Source organism: Augochlora pura, chromosome 5, assembly GCF_028453695.1.
Source record: "Augochlora pura isolate Apur16 chromosome 5, APUR_v2.2.1, whole genome shotgun sequence".
NCBI classification, from domain to species: Eukaryota; Metazoa; Arthropoda; class Insecta; order Hymenoptera; family Halictidae; genus Augochlora; species Augochlora pura.
In genome coordinates, this window is record NC_135776.1 from 937,760 (window position 1) to 951,504 (window position 13,745).

The 13,745-nt window shown below is 51.9% G+C and overlaps 1 protein-coding gene across 19 annotated transcripts in view; it reads right to left on the reverse strand.

Annotated features, from left to right (window-relative positions):
• Positions 1-13,745, reverse strand: part of Camkii (Calcium/calmodulin-dependent protein kinase II) — a 94,660-nt gene that overhangs the window by 41,918 nt on the left and 38,997 nt on the right. For all 19 annotated transcript variants that reach the window (XM_078180258.1, XM_078180260.1, XM_078180259.1 and 16 more), the window contains 6 exons: positions 6,085-6,139; positions 5,184-5,322; positions 3,700-3,802; positions 2,288-2,466; positions 1,970-2,092; positions 1,655-1,738 (listed from right to left, as the gene is read on the reverse strand). In XM_078180258.1, the coding sequence (XP_078036384.1) occupies positions 1,655-1,738; positions 1,970-2,092; positions 2,288-2,466; positions 3,700-3,802; positions 5,184-5,322; positions 6,085-6,139 (683 nt within the window). The remainder of the gene's footprint in view (positions 1-1,654; positions 1,739-1,969; positions 2,093-2,287; positions 2,467-3,699; positions 3,803-5,183; positions 5,323-6,084; positions 6,140-13,745) is intronic.

Consider the following 13,745-nt stretch of genomic DNA (forward strand, 5'->3'; position numbering starts at 1 on the left):
GGAACGAATAGTCCCAGCAGCCCGTTCTTCGACAGAAGCCAATGAATCGCATTACAGCGTGCGCCACTCCGGAACTTCGTGCCACTCGAAACTCTCTACCCCTCGAACATGGAGACTCTCTGTTCTACGCCGCAGACTTTTCTTCGTCCATCCTCTTTAGGGAGAATATTCGGTCGAAGGGCGCGCCACGGAACGAGCCGCCGTTTCGAAATTTTGCCTGGGTAACCGCGGGATCACGGGATCCCGTGGAACGGTAGAAACGATCGACGGTCTTCGACACTTTGTGCTTGGCTCGAAACGAACTCGTGCAGACACCGCGAGGCACTCCCGCGACTCCCAGCACTCGCACCGTCGATGTACTCACTGTGGATCGAGTGTCGCACGATTCCGCCAGCAATTCGAGCTCGTACACACAATTGCAACAGGCGTCGAGGAGAGATCGAGGGGAGACAGACGTGCGGGGATCCACGAATTCTCGATGAAAGAGACTCTGCCACCGGAGAGACCGGTCTCGGCTCTCCGACTCGCCTAACCATTCTTTTCAACCGTGTCTTTTATTTTAGAATCATCGAAACCGTGAAACTGCTTCAATCGTATCTCGGAAATATCATTTATAAAATGATGGAAATATTCAATGAAATTAACGACGCTTGGAAATTGTTTAAAAAAATTTGCACGAAACGACAGGAACAATATTATCCTGACAATGAGATTTTGGTTATGCTACCGTGATCCCTCGGAAAGCCCGGTGGTCCGCCCGTTTCGAAACTCGAAATCGAGTTCGCTTTTGTCCGTCCGCCATTTTGTCGGGTCGATCGACGTCCCAGCGGCGCCGGAAATTTCATTTAACTCTTCTGGCTGTAATCGAGTAACGGCGGAAGAGTGTCGGGACATTTTGTGCAGTGTAAACTGCGAGTTTCTAGAGTTTGTCGATCCCGACGCGCCGGCGGGGGCGCGGAGGGGCGCCGAGAGGGGGGCGGGTGCAGCGACGCGGAATCGATTCCGTATATTCGGCAGTTAATCGGCCGGCTGGACTCTTCCTGGTTTCGTTATTGCACCGGACGAGCCCCGTTGTGCTTTGCAATTGATTAACAAGGCCAAACATCATCGAAACGATACGCAAACGAACCGATAGCCATCGGTCAATGCCAGCGACGGCCCGGGGGCTTCGGGACCCGCGAGATCTATGGATCGGCTCGAATCTTCTACGAACGATTCAATAGTGCGTCACGATAGATGCTCGTCCCTCCAATGCAGGAGTCAACGAAGATTGGAGGAAAACTTTAGGTGATAATTTGTTCTCGCGTTCTTCGTTATAGAACGACAATCGATTCACGCGTGCGGACGACGAAACACCTTGTAACATTTTTAAAGCGTCAATCGATGCTCTAGATCGAAGATAATTCGGAAGATTAACAGGCCCCAAGAGTCGACGCGACGCGACGTCTCGGGCGTCGAAACTCGCGCGTGTAATCGTTATAGTTTCGCCGGGTAGTTTCTGTCGAGTCGCGGAACCGTGACGCAGGGGCTCTCCACCCCCCTTGAATTTCATTAATCGAGGAACCCTCGGCCCTGTGACCGTCCTCTAATTACGAGTCCCGGTCGGCCGATCGCCGGATCGTTTAATTAGAACAGCTTTTGGGCAGCCACTCACCTTTAATTTGCGCCTTGCGTTGAATTTCTTCAAACATTCCACGGTCTCTTGCCTGTGGACGACCGAGGCGACACGCTCCCGTTGCTGTAACACAAGAAAACAGCATGTCGTCACCAAGAACTCTTGTATACGAGCGCGAGCGGCTCGAATTTTCGACCGCAGAATTTCATCAGGATTTTTAAATGAGATCTCTCGAACGATAAATCAACGTGATTGGATAATAGATAGCAGCAGAAATCAAAGTAAAATACAAAAGATATTATCAGCTGCGTTAATAATAATAATAATAATAAGTTGACTGGACGGTTGACTTACGCAGATCCATGGGTGCTTGAGTGCCTCGCTGGCGGTGATCCTTTTGCTCGGGTTCACCGTCAGCATCTGATTGATCAGGTTCTTGGCTTCCGGCGTGACGGTGTCCCATTCTGGACTGGGGTACTATCGGTTTCAACGAACGAGAGACGATCAGACGATCAGACAGTATTCTGTGCACCGTGTGCTCTGTTTCTCGAAAGGAAGAGGCGGAGGAAGCTCTCCGGCCCGCTTTCGAGAAACAAACGACAGGGTTCGCGCGAGGAAGAGAAGAAACGGACGCGTCGAACAATGTTTTTTTTTGGCTGTGGGGTTCCTTACGTCGTAGGATCCAGCCTTGATCTGCGCGTACAACCGGTGCTGGTCCTCGTCCCAAAACGGCGGATAACCGACCAGGAGGATGTAGAGGATGACACCGCACGCCCAGATGTCCACCGGCTTGCCGTACGGCTCTTTCTTGAGCACTTCCGGGCTGAGGTAACCGGGCGTCCCGGCGAAACCTTTCCCATAGATCATTTCACAGATTCATTCTTACGTGAGCCACGCTACGCGCGGCAATCTACGCTATCCTATCGATCCCTCGCGGCAGTGTTGACCCCGTGGCGGCTCCGTCAGAGGTCAGCGAACGTTTCGGCAATTCCAAGGAAGAACGCCGCAGGTCGCGTCTTTTCAATTCCGAGATATTGTCGCCTATACCGACCGCTTCGTATTAGTAGTTTCTTAAACCGATCAATTTTCTTCACAGTTTGTAGCATGCGTTTAAGGTTGAATCGATACGTTAACTCAATATTTCTCGAAGTTGCGACTTGTGGCGTTTTTCTTTTCAGCCCTGGATTTGCCGGGGTGTAATCGGGGTTGAGACTCCGGCGACGTAAAAAAAAAATCCCCCTGCCAGGATTTCGGGGGAAGGGAGCGTTCCGTGACGGCAGGGAGGTCAGGGAGGAGACAGGAGAACGAGGACGAGCCATAAAGGGGGACGGCGCGCGCGACGTCGCGACGCGAAACGACGCGAAACGGCGCGAAACAGCGCGATCCGACGCATTAAACGACACGGAAAAACTGCGCGGGGGGGTGGTGACCGGCGCGATGGAAAATTTGTCGCCGGTCAAATTTCCATCGCGACACCGTGCAAATCCGTCGGACGGGCGTTCGAGCTCGCCGGAAATGTTGCGAGCCGCGCTGAACAAACCGTGCGCCGCGTTCATTCGTCGCGTAAATTTGCCGAGCCGCCAGCGCCGGTTCCCGCCGCCCCTTTTGCCTCGCCCGATTCTATTTAATTCCCTGCTTGCTTTGCAAATCGAGCCGCAACCGTTCCGCCTCCCAGAAAGCTTCCTATTTTCCGTCCTATTTTCTTGGTCCGATCCCTCTCGCGTTCTTCCGGGTTTAGATGGACGAAAGGAACGTTTCTCAAACGAGCGGGTTATTGAAATCATAGCGGCGTAAGGGACATTCTCCTAATTTATCGCGAGGACAATTTCGGGTTCGGTTAATTTAGAGTCGAGTCGATTTAGAGTAAAATTAATTTCGACTCGCGTTAATTTGTAGCAACTTTATCAATTGTCGCTTGCGCCACCATATCCGTCTAACCGACTCAAATGGCCCGCGAACCCCCGGAATCCCAATTGAATCGATCGTTTCGCTCGAGGCGCGTTGCGAGCCGCCGCGGCGCGCCGGTTTCGCTAACCAGCGGCCACGGAACGGGGTCAGCCTGTAGTTTACGAGCGTCCACTTACCGAACCATGCCTGTGCGTCGCCCTGCACCTCGATCGCCAAACCGAAGTCCGCTAATTTCACAGCCGCGCCTTTCGCCTTACTCGCCAGCAGCAGATTCTCGGGCTGAAACAGGAAACGGGGTCTCGTCGGCGATCAAATATGTCGACTAGACTTCCATGCGAATTGCGTCACGATCGCGCGTTCACTTGCCACATATCGACGATACGTCGTTGCTAACGTATTAAATATTTCTATATCTAAGGATCTCTGAAATTGCCAGTCGTATTTTTGATATTAAATAATAACTAAGCAGTCCTTTTATTCAATGAAAAACGAAACGGTAAACGACATTTAATTTGGCCGCGATTCAATCTTGGATATACCGCGTATAATCGAGCAACGCGATTATTAAGCCGCGCTTTAGTCTCTCAAAGGGTTAATCTAGAACGTGTAGGAGCCAGACAACGTTCTATTAACTCGTGCGTACCCAGCAAGAAAGCACGTGGCGGAAAGCAGAGGGTTAGCTTTCGGTGGAATTGACGAGGCAGGAGGAGCGAGGGCGCAAAACGAATCACACGGAAAAGTTTTCGATGGAAAATACGAGCTTAGGGATGTCGCGGCGCGATTTACCGAGCAGATATCGACGCTTGAAACTGTAAACCACGATATCTGGAAGCGGGAAATATGCGGCTCGCCTTACGTCCACGGATTTACGCGAGCCTGCTGCGGATCAATCCGGCCGCGGCGCGGGTACAGGGTGCTCCAAAAATCGTGTCGCGGCTCCTCCAAAAGGAACTACGCGTGGCGTCCGCGTGTTCTCTTTGCTTCGTTTTCTAAAGGTCCCGCCAAATGAAAAGCCCGAGCACGTCTTTTGGTCCGCCTTGTACACGCGAGATGCTTGACACACATTGTTGGTCCAACATCTGCGCGACTTTTTCAGTTTTTCATGAAACGCCACTTTTCCTGCGCCCCCTTTTCCCCCTCTCTCCCCTCTTCCCCCTCTATTTCGCTCTCTCTCTCTTATTTTTCCTTCGTCGAAAGACGGATTAATTTTCCTCTCGTTTCGACTACCACCCACGTTTCCTTCGCGACTCTCTCAACTGAATTTCCAGCAATTTGAATCCCACGGAAGGGAATACCGGTCGCTCCAAAGCAAACGATTTTTCAACGCTGGAACCCACCGTGTACCGCGTTCTTCATTTTAATATTGATGTAATTATAATTATAATAAGCTGGTAGCGAGCAAAGTGAATTATGACGTTCGAATGGCAAAGATTAACGTTTTAATGATCGGTAGCTCGTGAATCGCTTGTCTACACCTAACAGCAAGGTTCGATCATCGTTGGAGCGACCTGTACGTCATCAATCGGTCAAAGTATCCGGAAACCATCGTCGACCGTTCGAATAGCTCGACGCGAGACGCCGCGGCGCCGAAAGAGTGTTCCCTTCAGCCGATTCGATCAGCCTAAACGCGATATTCATTATCTCTAGTCTTGGTACGTACTTTCAGGTCCCTGTGCACGACTCCGTTGTGGTGGCAGTGGTGTACGCTCTCCAGGATTTGTTGAATACAGTGAGAGGCGTCTGCTTCGCTGTAGAACTCCCGCGCGACGATATCCTCGAACAGTTCTCCACCGGTAACTCTGGAAAATGGACCAGGTGACGTACCTCTTTACCTCTTATCTCTTTACGTTACAGACACATCGATCGAAGGAACTCGTTCCACGGGAATCGGGAATCGAACTCGTTCATCGAATTCATTTTTTTTATCGAGCTCAATCGATCAACGTCTCCGGACTAAAGAGGATTCGAACGCGGTCGCGTCTCGAACGGTAGCCAAGGGTCAGCTGTTAGGATCGAACGGAGACGGAGGGTCTCTGCGATAAACATTATGTCTGCCGTTAATAAATTAACGCGGGCTCGTGGACAGTTTGCTCGGGGCAGTGAACGCGTTAGCGGAGATAAATGAAGGATCCGGGACCGCCGGTTGCTCTCCGCGGCCTGGATAAAATCAGAAAAATTGGTGGCGGGAGTGGCAAGTTGATCTCCGGGGAGCGGACAAAAGGAAGAACGGAGCGACTCGAGATTCGCTCGCGGAGGGTTCACGAGCGTTTCGGGAGAGTCGACGGGCCCCGGCGTCGCCCGGAGTCGCCCGGGGCTTCCATCATTCGAGCCAACGAGAATTTTAACCGGCCACGGGATTCACCGATCGGAAGGAGGCGGGTTGGCGGGCCAACTCTCCGATAGGAATTAGATTAAAGTTGGCTCCCGACCGCCGCAGACTCCGTGGATCATTCGCGTGGGGCCTGCGGGGGTCGGCGAACCGACCCACGGAAAGCCCGGTCGACTCGATTACAAACTTTCGATCCTATCGATGATTAATGTTACGCGTCGGCTCTACTTACAGGTCAAACACGAGGTAATGGCAGTTCTCTTCCTGTATGCTGTCGTGTAATCTCACTGGAACAGAAAGCGACGGGAAACTGTTAGTCGAGAAGTTCGCGCAAGCCACATTTTTCGAGCCCTCTAATCTCTTTACCTTGTTTAAATTGCATTACTTGCGGATAGACTGCGGATTTCGTGTACTTATAATAAATGCATCGCTAGGTGCGATAGGGTAGTGAGCCGGTTATTGTAGGCTGAGCAATTTCTGTGCTAGCTCGTTTTTTGACATTGTATTCATCTAACTGGACTCATCTTTCGACATTTTTATATAGCCCTTGTCTTTTAAAAATCCGCAGTCTACTTATACAAATGACATACGTTATCATACAAACGTATTCGTACGCAAAGTAAAAAGTTCGAAACAATCGCTCCGTCTGAGCGCAGAACGTGATCGAAGGTTTCACCGTGATTCTATTTAGTCTGCACACGAGCGATTTATTTGCACAGCCAATTAATGCTCGCTCGGCGTTGATCGTGTCAAGTGGTAAGAGTCAATGAATCCTACCCTCTTATAATTACAGCCGCGCATATAATTGAAGCTTTAGCGGTCCGGAGCGCCTTCCAACTTCTATTTTTGCGCGTTCGCTGTAATTCTTGCCACTTGTAACCTTACACAAGGCATATTGGCATGGAAGACGAATTTCCCATGGCGACGAGCGTAAGACCTGCAATTTCTTCCGACGCAGACCAAATTCATTTCGTAAAATTCCGTTTGCAATTCCCGTCAATAATTGTCGCGCGTTTCGCCAACCGATCGACGCGGTTCGAATAAAAGTGCAGGGGCCCAGTTCTCGGGTGAGCGTCCTCGTTGATTCCTATGTTCGAGCCGAAGTTTCCGCAAACGGGGGATGTTCGGGAGGTTCGCGTAACGCAGCGACGAGGCGCATCCCCTAACGACCGGCCGTTTTTCATTCGCGGGACGAGTGTTTGCTCCATAGGGAGCAAAGTGGCGGATACGCGAACGTGGGAGGCTGGAACGTCGCGGAACGAAGACGGGGATGGAAAATTGTCGCGGTATCCTGCAAACGATCTTCACGGTCGTTGAACAAATTGCGCGACCCGTGGCCGTGGCCGGCGCGGCGCATACGAACGACGCCATTAGGGACGCGGATTTTTGTCCGAATGCTCGGAGCTGCGCGGACCAATTACCCTTCCGAAGGACCGCTCCTTTGTTAACTCTCTTTTTTACTCGTGCCCCTCTATACGTACGCGTAGACCGGCGTTTTCTTTTTTTTTTTTAATTAACCAACGTACGGAATTACAAAAGCGCTAAAGCGACCCGAGACGTTCGAGTATTCCGTCGTACACTCTGCGATTGCGACTCCTCCGATTCTAATCGATCATTGGAAGAAAAATAGTCGGACACGTCGAAGTGCGGCAAGGTGTCAGTCCCCTGTGTTAATCGTTCACTATGGACGCCACAGAGTGAAGGAGCTCTCGGAAAAACGTCTCGAGAATATTTCACAAAGAAGTCCACGGCGACGGAAGGTTTCCGATCGCGGCGACAGTCCTTCTCGATCGTTCATTAAGGTCAACGAAGAGACATCTACCGCGATACAATTCAACGATCCGGCCTTAATTAATGTCAAGTGGGGCCGCGGGCCGAATCTGCGCGACGAGCGAGCGTCGTCGTTCCAGCGGAGCTGTTCTAGTCGACGAAGAGTCTTCTTTTCAGCCTCGATCCCTGGCCACAGAATTTCGCTGTCGCCCTGTACCAACTTTCTGCTAATAATTCGCGACCGTTGCGGATGGGAAGAAACTCGAGGAGGCGGATCGACGACGCGGGGCCCATCTCGGAGAACCCGGGCCACGAGGAATACGAGCATAATCGCGAAAACGCGTAGCTGCGGGGTCGTCGAGTCGCGCTGCGTCGAGGTGTGGCTTCCAGGATCGATACTTACGCCGGTTACTCTCGCGTCTCTCTCCCTCTCCCTCTCTCTCTCTCGCCCTCTTTCTCTCTCTCTCTCTCTCGCCCTCACTCCCGTGCTCTCTCGGTTTCCGGAAGCCGTCGAGTCACGTTTATCAAACGCCATCGATTATTGATCCGTTGATACAGCGAACTTCGAACCGCATCGATTGTTCAGCACTCGAGTCATTGATCTCCGGCAGGACCAGCGGAGCTGTCTCTGCCGGGGCTTTCATCCCTTCGCGGAGGGATGCCGGCTCTTTGACACCCTGGGCCGATCCAATAAGGATCAGGGTTGAAGATCAGACGCCACGGAGATCAGGCTCCGCAAAGACGCGAGAGGCTGGTAGGCGTGTTCGGGAGCGGGTTTTCCGGGATGAGAATTTTCCCGGAGTTTCGTGGATCGACGATACATCGATGGGAAAGTGCGCGAAGAAGAGGTTCTCGGGAAGACCGTGGGAAGGGGGGTTAGCAGGGAGAAACGGTCGAGGAGGATCGATAGGTATCACTTGTTGACTGGTACGAACGTAGTAAGCCGCCGGTGCACGGCGCGATGGAAACGGGTCGCGCGGATGGCAGGAGGACACGGTAACTCATCGGTCACGTCCAGTCGACGCGTCGCGACGCGCGATAGAACTCTACGATGAATAAAAGAAACCCGGCTGCCTCTCCTCCCTTATGAATTATGGAGTCGGCCCGACAGCGACTGTTCGGTGAGTCAGGGATGGCTTTTGTCGGCAGATATCGGCCGTCTAATTTCTCTAGCACCCTCCGGGTTCTCGGCCGAATAGTCGGCGATACGAGACGTCCCCGGTAAGACGCGCGAAAGAAGAATCGTTCGCGATGGAAACCGCGAGAGAATAAGCCAGAGAGAATGAGGTAATTTCTCTCGCGTCGCCCCTCGTCTTCGAGACAATAATCGACGACTTGTAAATCGCGTAAACGAGCCGCGTTCGCGTTCCGAAGCCGAGGGACAACGCGGGAAAAATGATTGTAGTCGGGTCACCGGGTGTCCAAAGTTCAGCGAACCCTTCGTCATCCGTCAATCGATTCCTCCGGCCTTGTCGGGAACAGATGATTCCCTCGGAGGAAAGCGAAACGATCGACGTCGATCAATCTCCCCGCGAGTTTACTGGAACTGGGAACAAGAAGAGGGATGAAGGCACCCGTGCATCGATCCTCGTTCTATTTTGACAGGGATTGCCAGCTAGCGAGAAAAAGAGAGAGAGAGAGAGAGAGAGAGAGAGAGAGGAAGATAGAGAGAGGGCGAGGCTGATCACGGAATGAAAATACGAGCCGCGGAAGGGATCCTGGCCCACCGATGCGACGGAGGAACGCGGAAACTGGATGCCGGAGTATTGATCTACCGCCTTTCCGGCACGCTCTCGACCCTCGCCGGATTCCAAGATGCTAGACGAGGCTACGACCATCACCGGGAGACGCACGAGACCCGATAAAAGGGATCGATGGATCGCAGACGATTCGACGCTCTTTATGCGAAGGCGATCACCGCGAACAGCCTCTCCACTCGCGAACACTTCGCTCGATGTTAAACCGACCGGGAGCCTCGCGGAAACGGCAACCGTCGGGAGCTCGTTTTTGGTCTGCCTCTTTGCTTGCGCCGTCCTCGGGATCGTTGGCGTACATCCACAAAGGTGGACGCGCCGAAGTAATTAATGTAACACCAAGATTTTAATAACGTAAATGGAAAAATCAGTGCTCATCATTACGAGTCCCGTAAACCTAGCGTTAAAGTGGTTAAAAACGAACCTCGACGATTAAATCCAGCTCGCAAGGTATCACGAGCATCGAGAAGGGCGGAGAGCGCCGGAACGACACCCCCGAGTGCAAGTGAAAACGCGGAAGAGCACGGACAGTGTGGACTCGGCGACATTTGTCATCGAGAAAAGCGGAATCGCAAATTGCAGCCGGCGATTGCCTCGAGGAGGCTCGCCAGATGTTTCTGCGGTACAAGAGTCACCGAGAAGCCAGATTAATGGCCTTTAAACAGAAACGAGAGAAAAAGAGAGAGGGAGAGGGAGAGAGAGAGGATGGCGGGCAGCGTGACAGTTTCGATTGGGTCGGTGCTAGCCGCGAGAAAGGATTCGTGACAGGTCGCCGGTTCAATGAAATTCGCTCGCAAACAAATAAAAGACCGGCCGCAGCCTCGACGGCGGATAATCGGCCAAGCGTGTCCTTTCACGGACGCGTTTCGCCGAATGCCGTTCTCGTGCGCCGATTTCCGTTCCATTCAATCGATTAATAAAAACATTAATTGCCGAGTCGCGGGATCTGTCGTCGCCCACCGCCGACCTTCTCCCGTTTCTATCCACCGTGTCGCTATGAAATTCTCTTTGGTCCTCTCCCTCTCTAGCATCGCCGGACAGCATTCATCCTACGGTGATCGACTAGACAAAATGTTTTTAACACCTTGGCTCACCGGGTTTCGAGCCGACACTTTCGATCTCTTTCAATCGGGTATCTGCCACACGTGCTGTCTTCTTTCAGCACTCGAACGCCGGCTGTTCTTTATTAGAATATTGTGCCGGCAGTTAGACAGTCGACTATTGCTGTTCTCGAAAGATGAAAATGTTCAACTATGCTTCCGCGGATATTTGATCACGTTCTGTCCAAGTTCTTTACCGATTTGCGCAACCGTGTAATTTCTAATATTGTTGGCACGCTAAAGGAACTGGAAGCTGTACACGCGAATAAAGAGAAACGAGAGGAGACTACCGTCGACATCCGTCCGCGAAAGATTAGAACCGCGTCTTCTCCGGAAGATTGCCGGGAACTCGGCGACGCGATTATCGCGGCTGTGATTGGGTTCCTTCATTTATTCGCGCGAATTTGTTGTCGAGGGGAAGATCCGGCTCGCGAGCGATTGAAAGGTCTGCGAAACTCGAGTCTCTTCAGACTCTATCCACGCGCTGATCGATTCTATTTCGAGGACGAGGAGAGACCGAGGTGGGCACCTGTTATCTCGTTCGAATCAATGCACGATCGACGTTTCTCCGAGAAGATTCGCGGATTCGACAAAAAAACGAGAGAGAGGAGAGAGAGAGAGAGAGAGAGACGAGGACGGCGGAGGACCCGCGAAAGCCGAGGCGAAAGAGAAAAATTCCGTCTAGCCTTACTTGGCACGGCCGAGAAATTTCTCTAGCCCTGGCGACGTCGACGATTGGCTCGCGGCCAGCGCAGGTTTCGGCGCAGTATTGCAAGCGAACACCGCCGCCATCGGTTCAAGGTTGCAGTTCCGCTAATCAAAGCGCACGTGCGGTTCCGCCAAATTTCGTTTGTTCCGCGTACACGCCTTTTTCCGGAAAAACCACCGCTCCGAGATCATTTCGAGATCCGCCGAAAGATTTTCCGATCCGCGTCTGGAAACTTCGAGCGCGTTTAACGACTACAGTCGACGTGTACAACGAAACGACCAAGCTATTTTACGGTCCACGTTATTTCTATCTACGCGCGATCTTCAAAAGGTGTTTCGCGTGTTTAACATTAGAATTGCCAAGCCAGTCAAAATAACGAGAAACCTCTGCTATGCATTTTCTAATCCAGCGTAACGGTGGAAACGCGGGACACGATCGGCGTTCTCCGAAGCTGACATGTCTCCCCATGAGCACGGATAAAGCGATCCAACGGCGGCAATAGTTATCGAACGGTTTAGCTGTTTCCAGGACAGCTCGCGTGCACGACTGATTCACCGAGGATACCGTCGCGCACGCGAGCCACCCTGTAGATCTCGGATCGACCAGTCCCCGGGGAGGAATCCTGGTCCGGGTAGCCTCGGATTAATTGGAATCATCTGAACGGTGATTTAATAGGTTGCTCATGGCGGCCGGACTGCTTAAGTGGCCGCGGTGCGCCTTTGAGAAATTAACGAACACGGCCGGCGATATCATTGGCTAAACGTCGCCGCTTCGACGATCAATCGTCGCTGCTTTCGCGACGGTGGTTTCTTCGGAGAAAACTCTTGGTTTACTTTTGATAACATTGCTCTCCGGGGGTGTAATTGCAAAAATGTTTTAGACGAAACTGCGAGGAGCGCCGGTCGAAAATCGTCGCGATAGCGAAAAAGAAACCGACGCGGACGAGAAATAGGGGACGAAACCGGTTGCGAAATGAGTTCCGCGCGCGTCCCGGACATAATTCGCAGATGCAGTTTTATTTGTTGGGCGCAACACTTTAGTTTTATTAGCTTCGCTCGCCAAGCTGCATCGGGTACTTTAGTAGAGATATTTCTTTTAGCAGAGACGATTCCGTAGGAGGGTTAGAACTGGACGGAATATAAAACGTAACCTAACGTAACGCAGCGTAACGTAACGTAACGTAACGTAAAGTAATGTAACGGAACGCAACGGGGGAACGAACGCGTCCCTATCTAAGGACAATACGCACGCCGTCGTATTTTTCAGGCCGGCAGTTCCAAGAGCCTCGCAAAAATATCGTTGGCAAGCGGGAGAGACGGCAGCGTGCATATGTCAGATTTATAGTAGTCGTAAACGAGGCTGGGCCGACGTGTGTCGCGCGGAAAGTTTCGCGGTTCGGCCCCGGGACGAACTTCGCAGCCGGTCTCCGGGTATAGTTTCCGCGATGCGGCGCGGCGCGGCTCGGCGCGGCGTGAACAAGTAAACCGAGAATATACGGCGCTCCGACCTATGCTAATTTCCCGTTGGAACGAACCGGGGCGAGGCGAGGACTGACCTGACCAAAGGAAACCCGATTCCTCTGCAGACTGTTTCTACGACTACTTAAATCATTATTATTTAAATACTAATGGATATGAACCCCATTGATATAAGCAAGCACGTCGTTGGCATGCTGGATATTATTATTATTATTATAGCGATTAGTATTATGCTACTATTATAACATATTATTGTCACTATTAAAGAGTCTCTCGAGTTTGCAGAATTATGAAATAAGAAAACGGTGAGTTTAGCGTTAATAATCGTGGATGGAAAAATACTCAAGCTCGTACCAAAACGACGCAAGCTTAGAGAGAAAGGTGGAGCATATTCCGGCTGGCTTTTCGCAGACTGACAAGACTAGTTTGCTTTGAAAGATCGGGAATTCGGCGCGGAAACCGTCGACCGCCGGATTCGCAGGCCTCGTTTTCCCTTCGTCGACTGTGAAATTGGCTTGGGCCGAGGCAGGCAGGCACAGGCAGGCAGGCCGGCAGCGTCAAAAGGGCGGTTTTCTGGGTGGTGGGAACATATTCCGCGGAGCGTGGCAAAGGGCACGTGGAAGCTCTCTATCGACCCGATGTCGCTGCGCCACGCCGCGCCGCGCCGAACCGCGCCGAGCCGAGCTAACGATGGAAATTATAAGCGAGGAAATAACCAGTGGGCGATATTGGAATCCAATAAAGCAAGGAAAGTGAATAAACGCGCGAATGGAAATAGGGTGGCGGCCGGCGAATTCGCTTTTACACTTGTCCAGCTTCGACAGTCGGTGTGCCTGCCTACCCCTTTTCTTGCCCTCCTTCGCTCCGATTTCCAAGTATTTCCCCCGCTCTTGGGAATCGTCTCGTACATTAAGATGGAACAATTCAATCGCGATATACAGGCTGCTTCCAAACTCGTGGTACAAGCGACCGAAATAAGTCGACGGAAAGGAGAATAACCTGGGACAATTATTTTATATTGCCAATTTTATATTATATTTCCAATCGCAATAATTTGTTAGGGGATCTACTTTGGAACATCC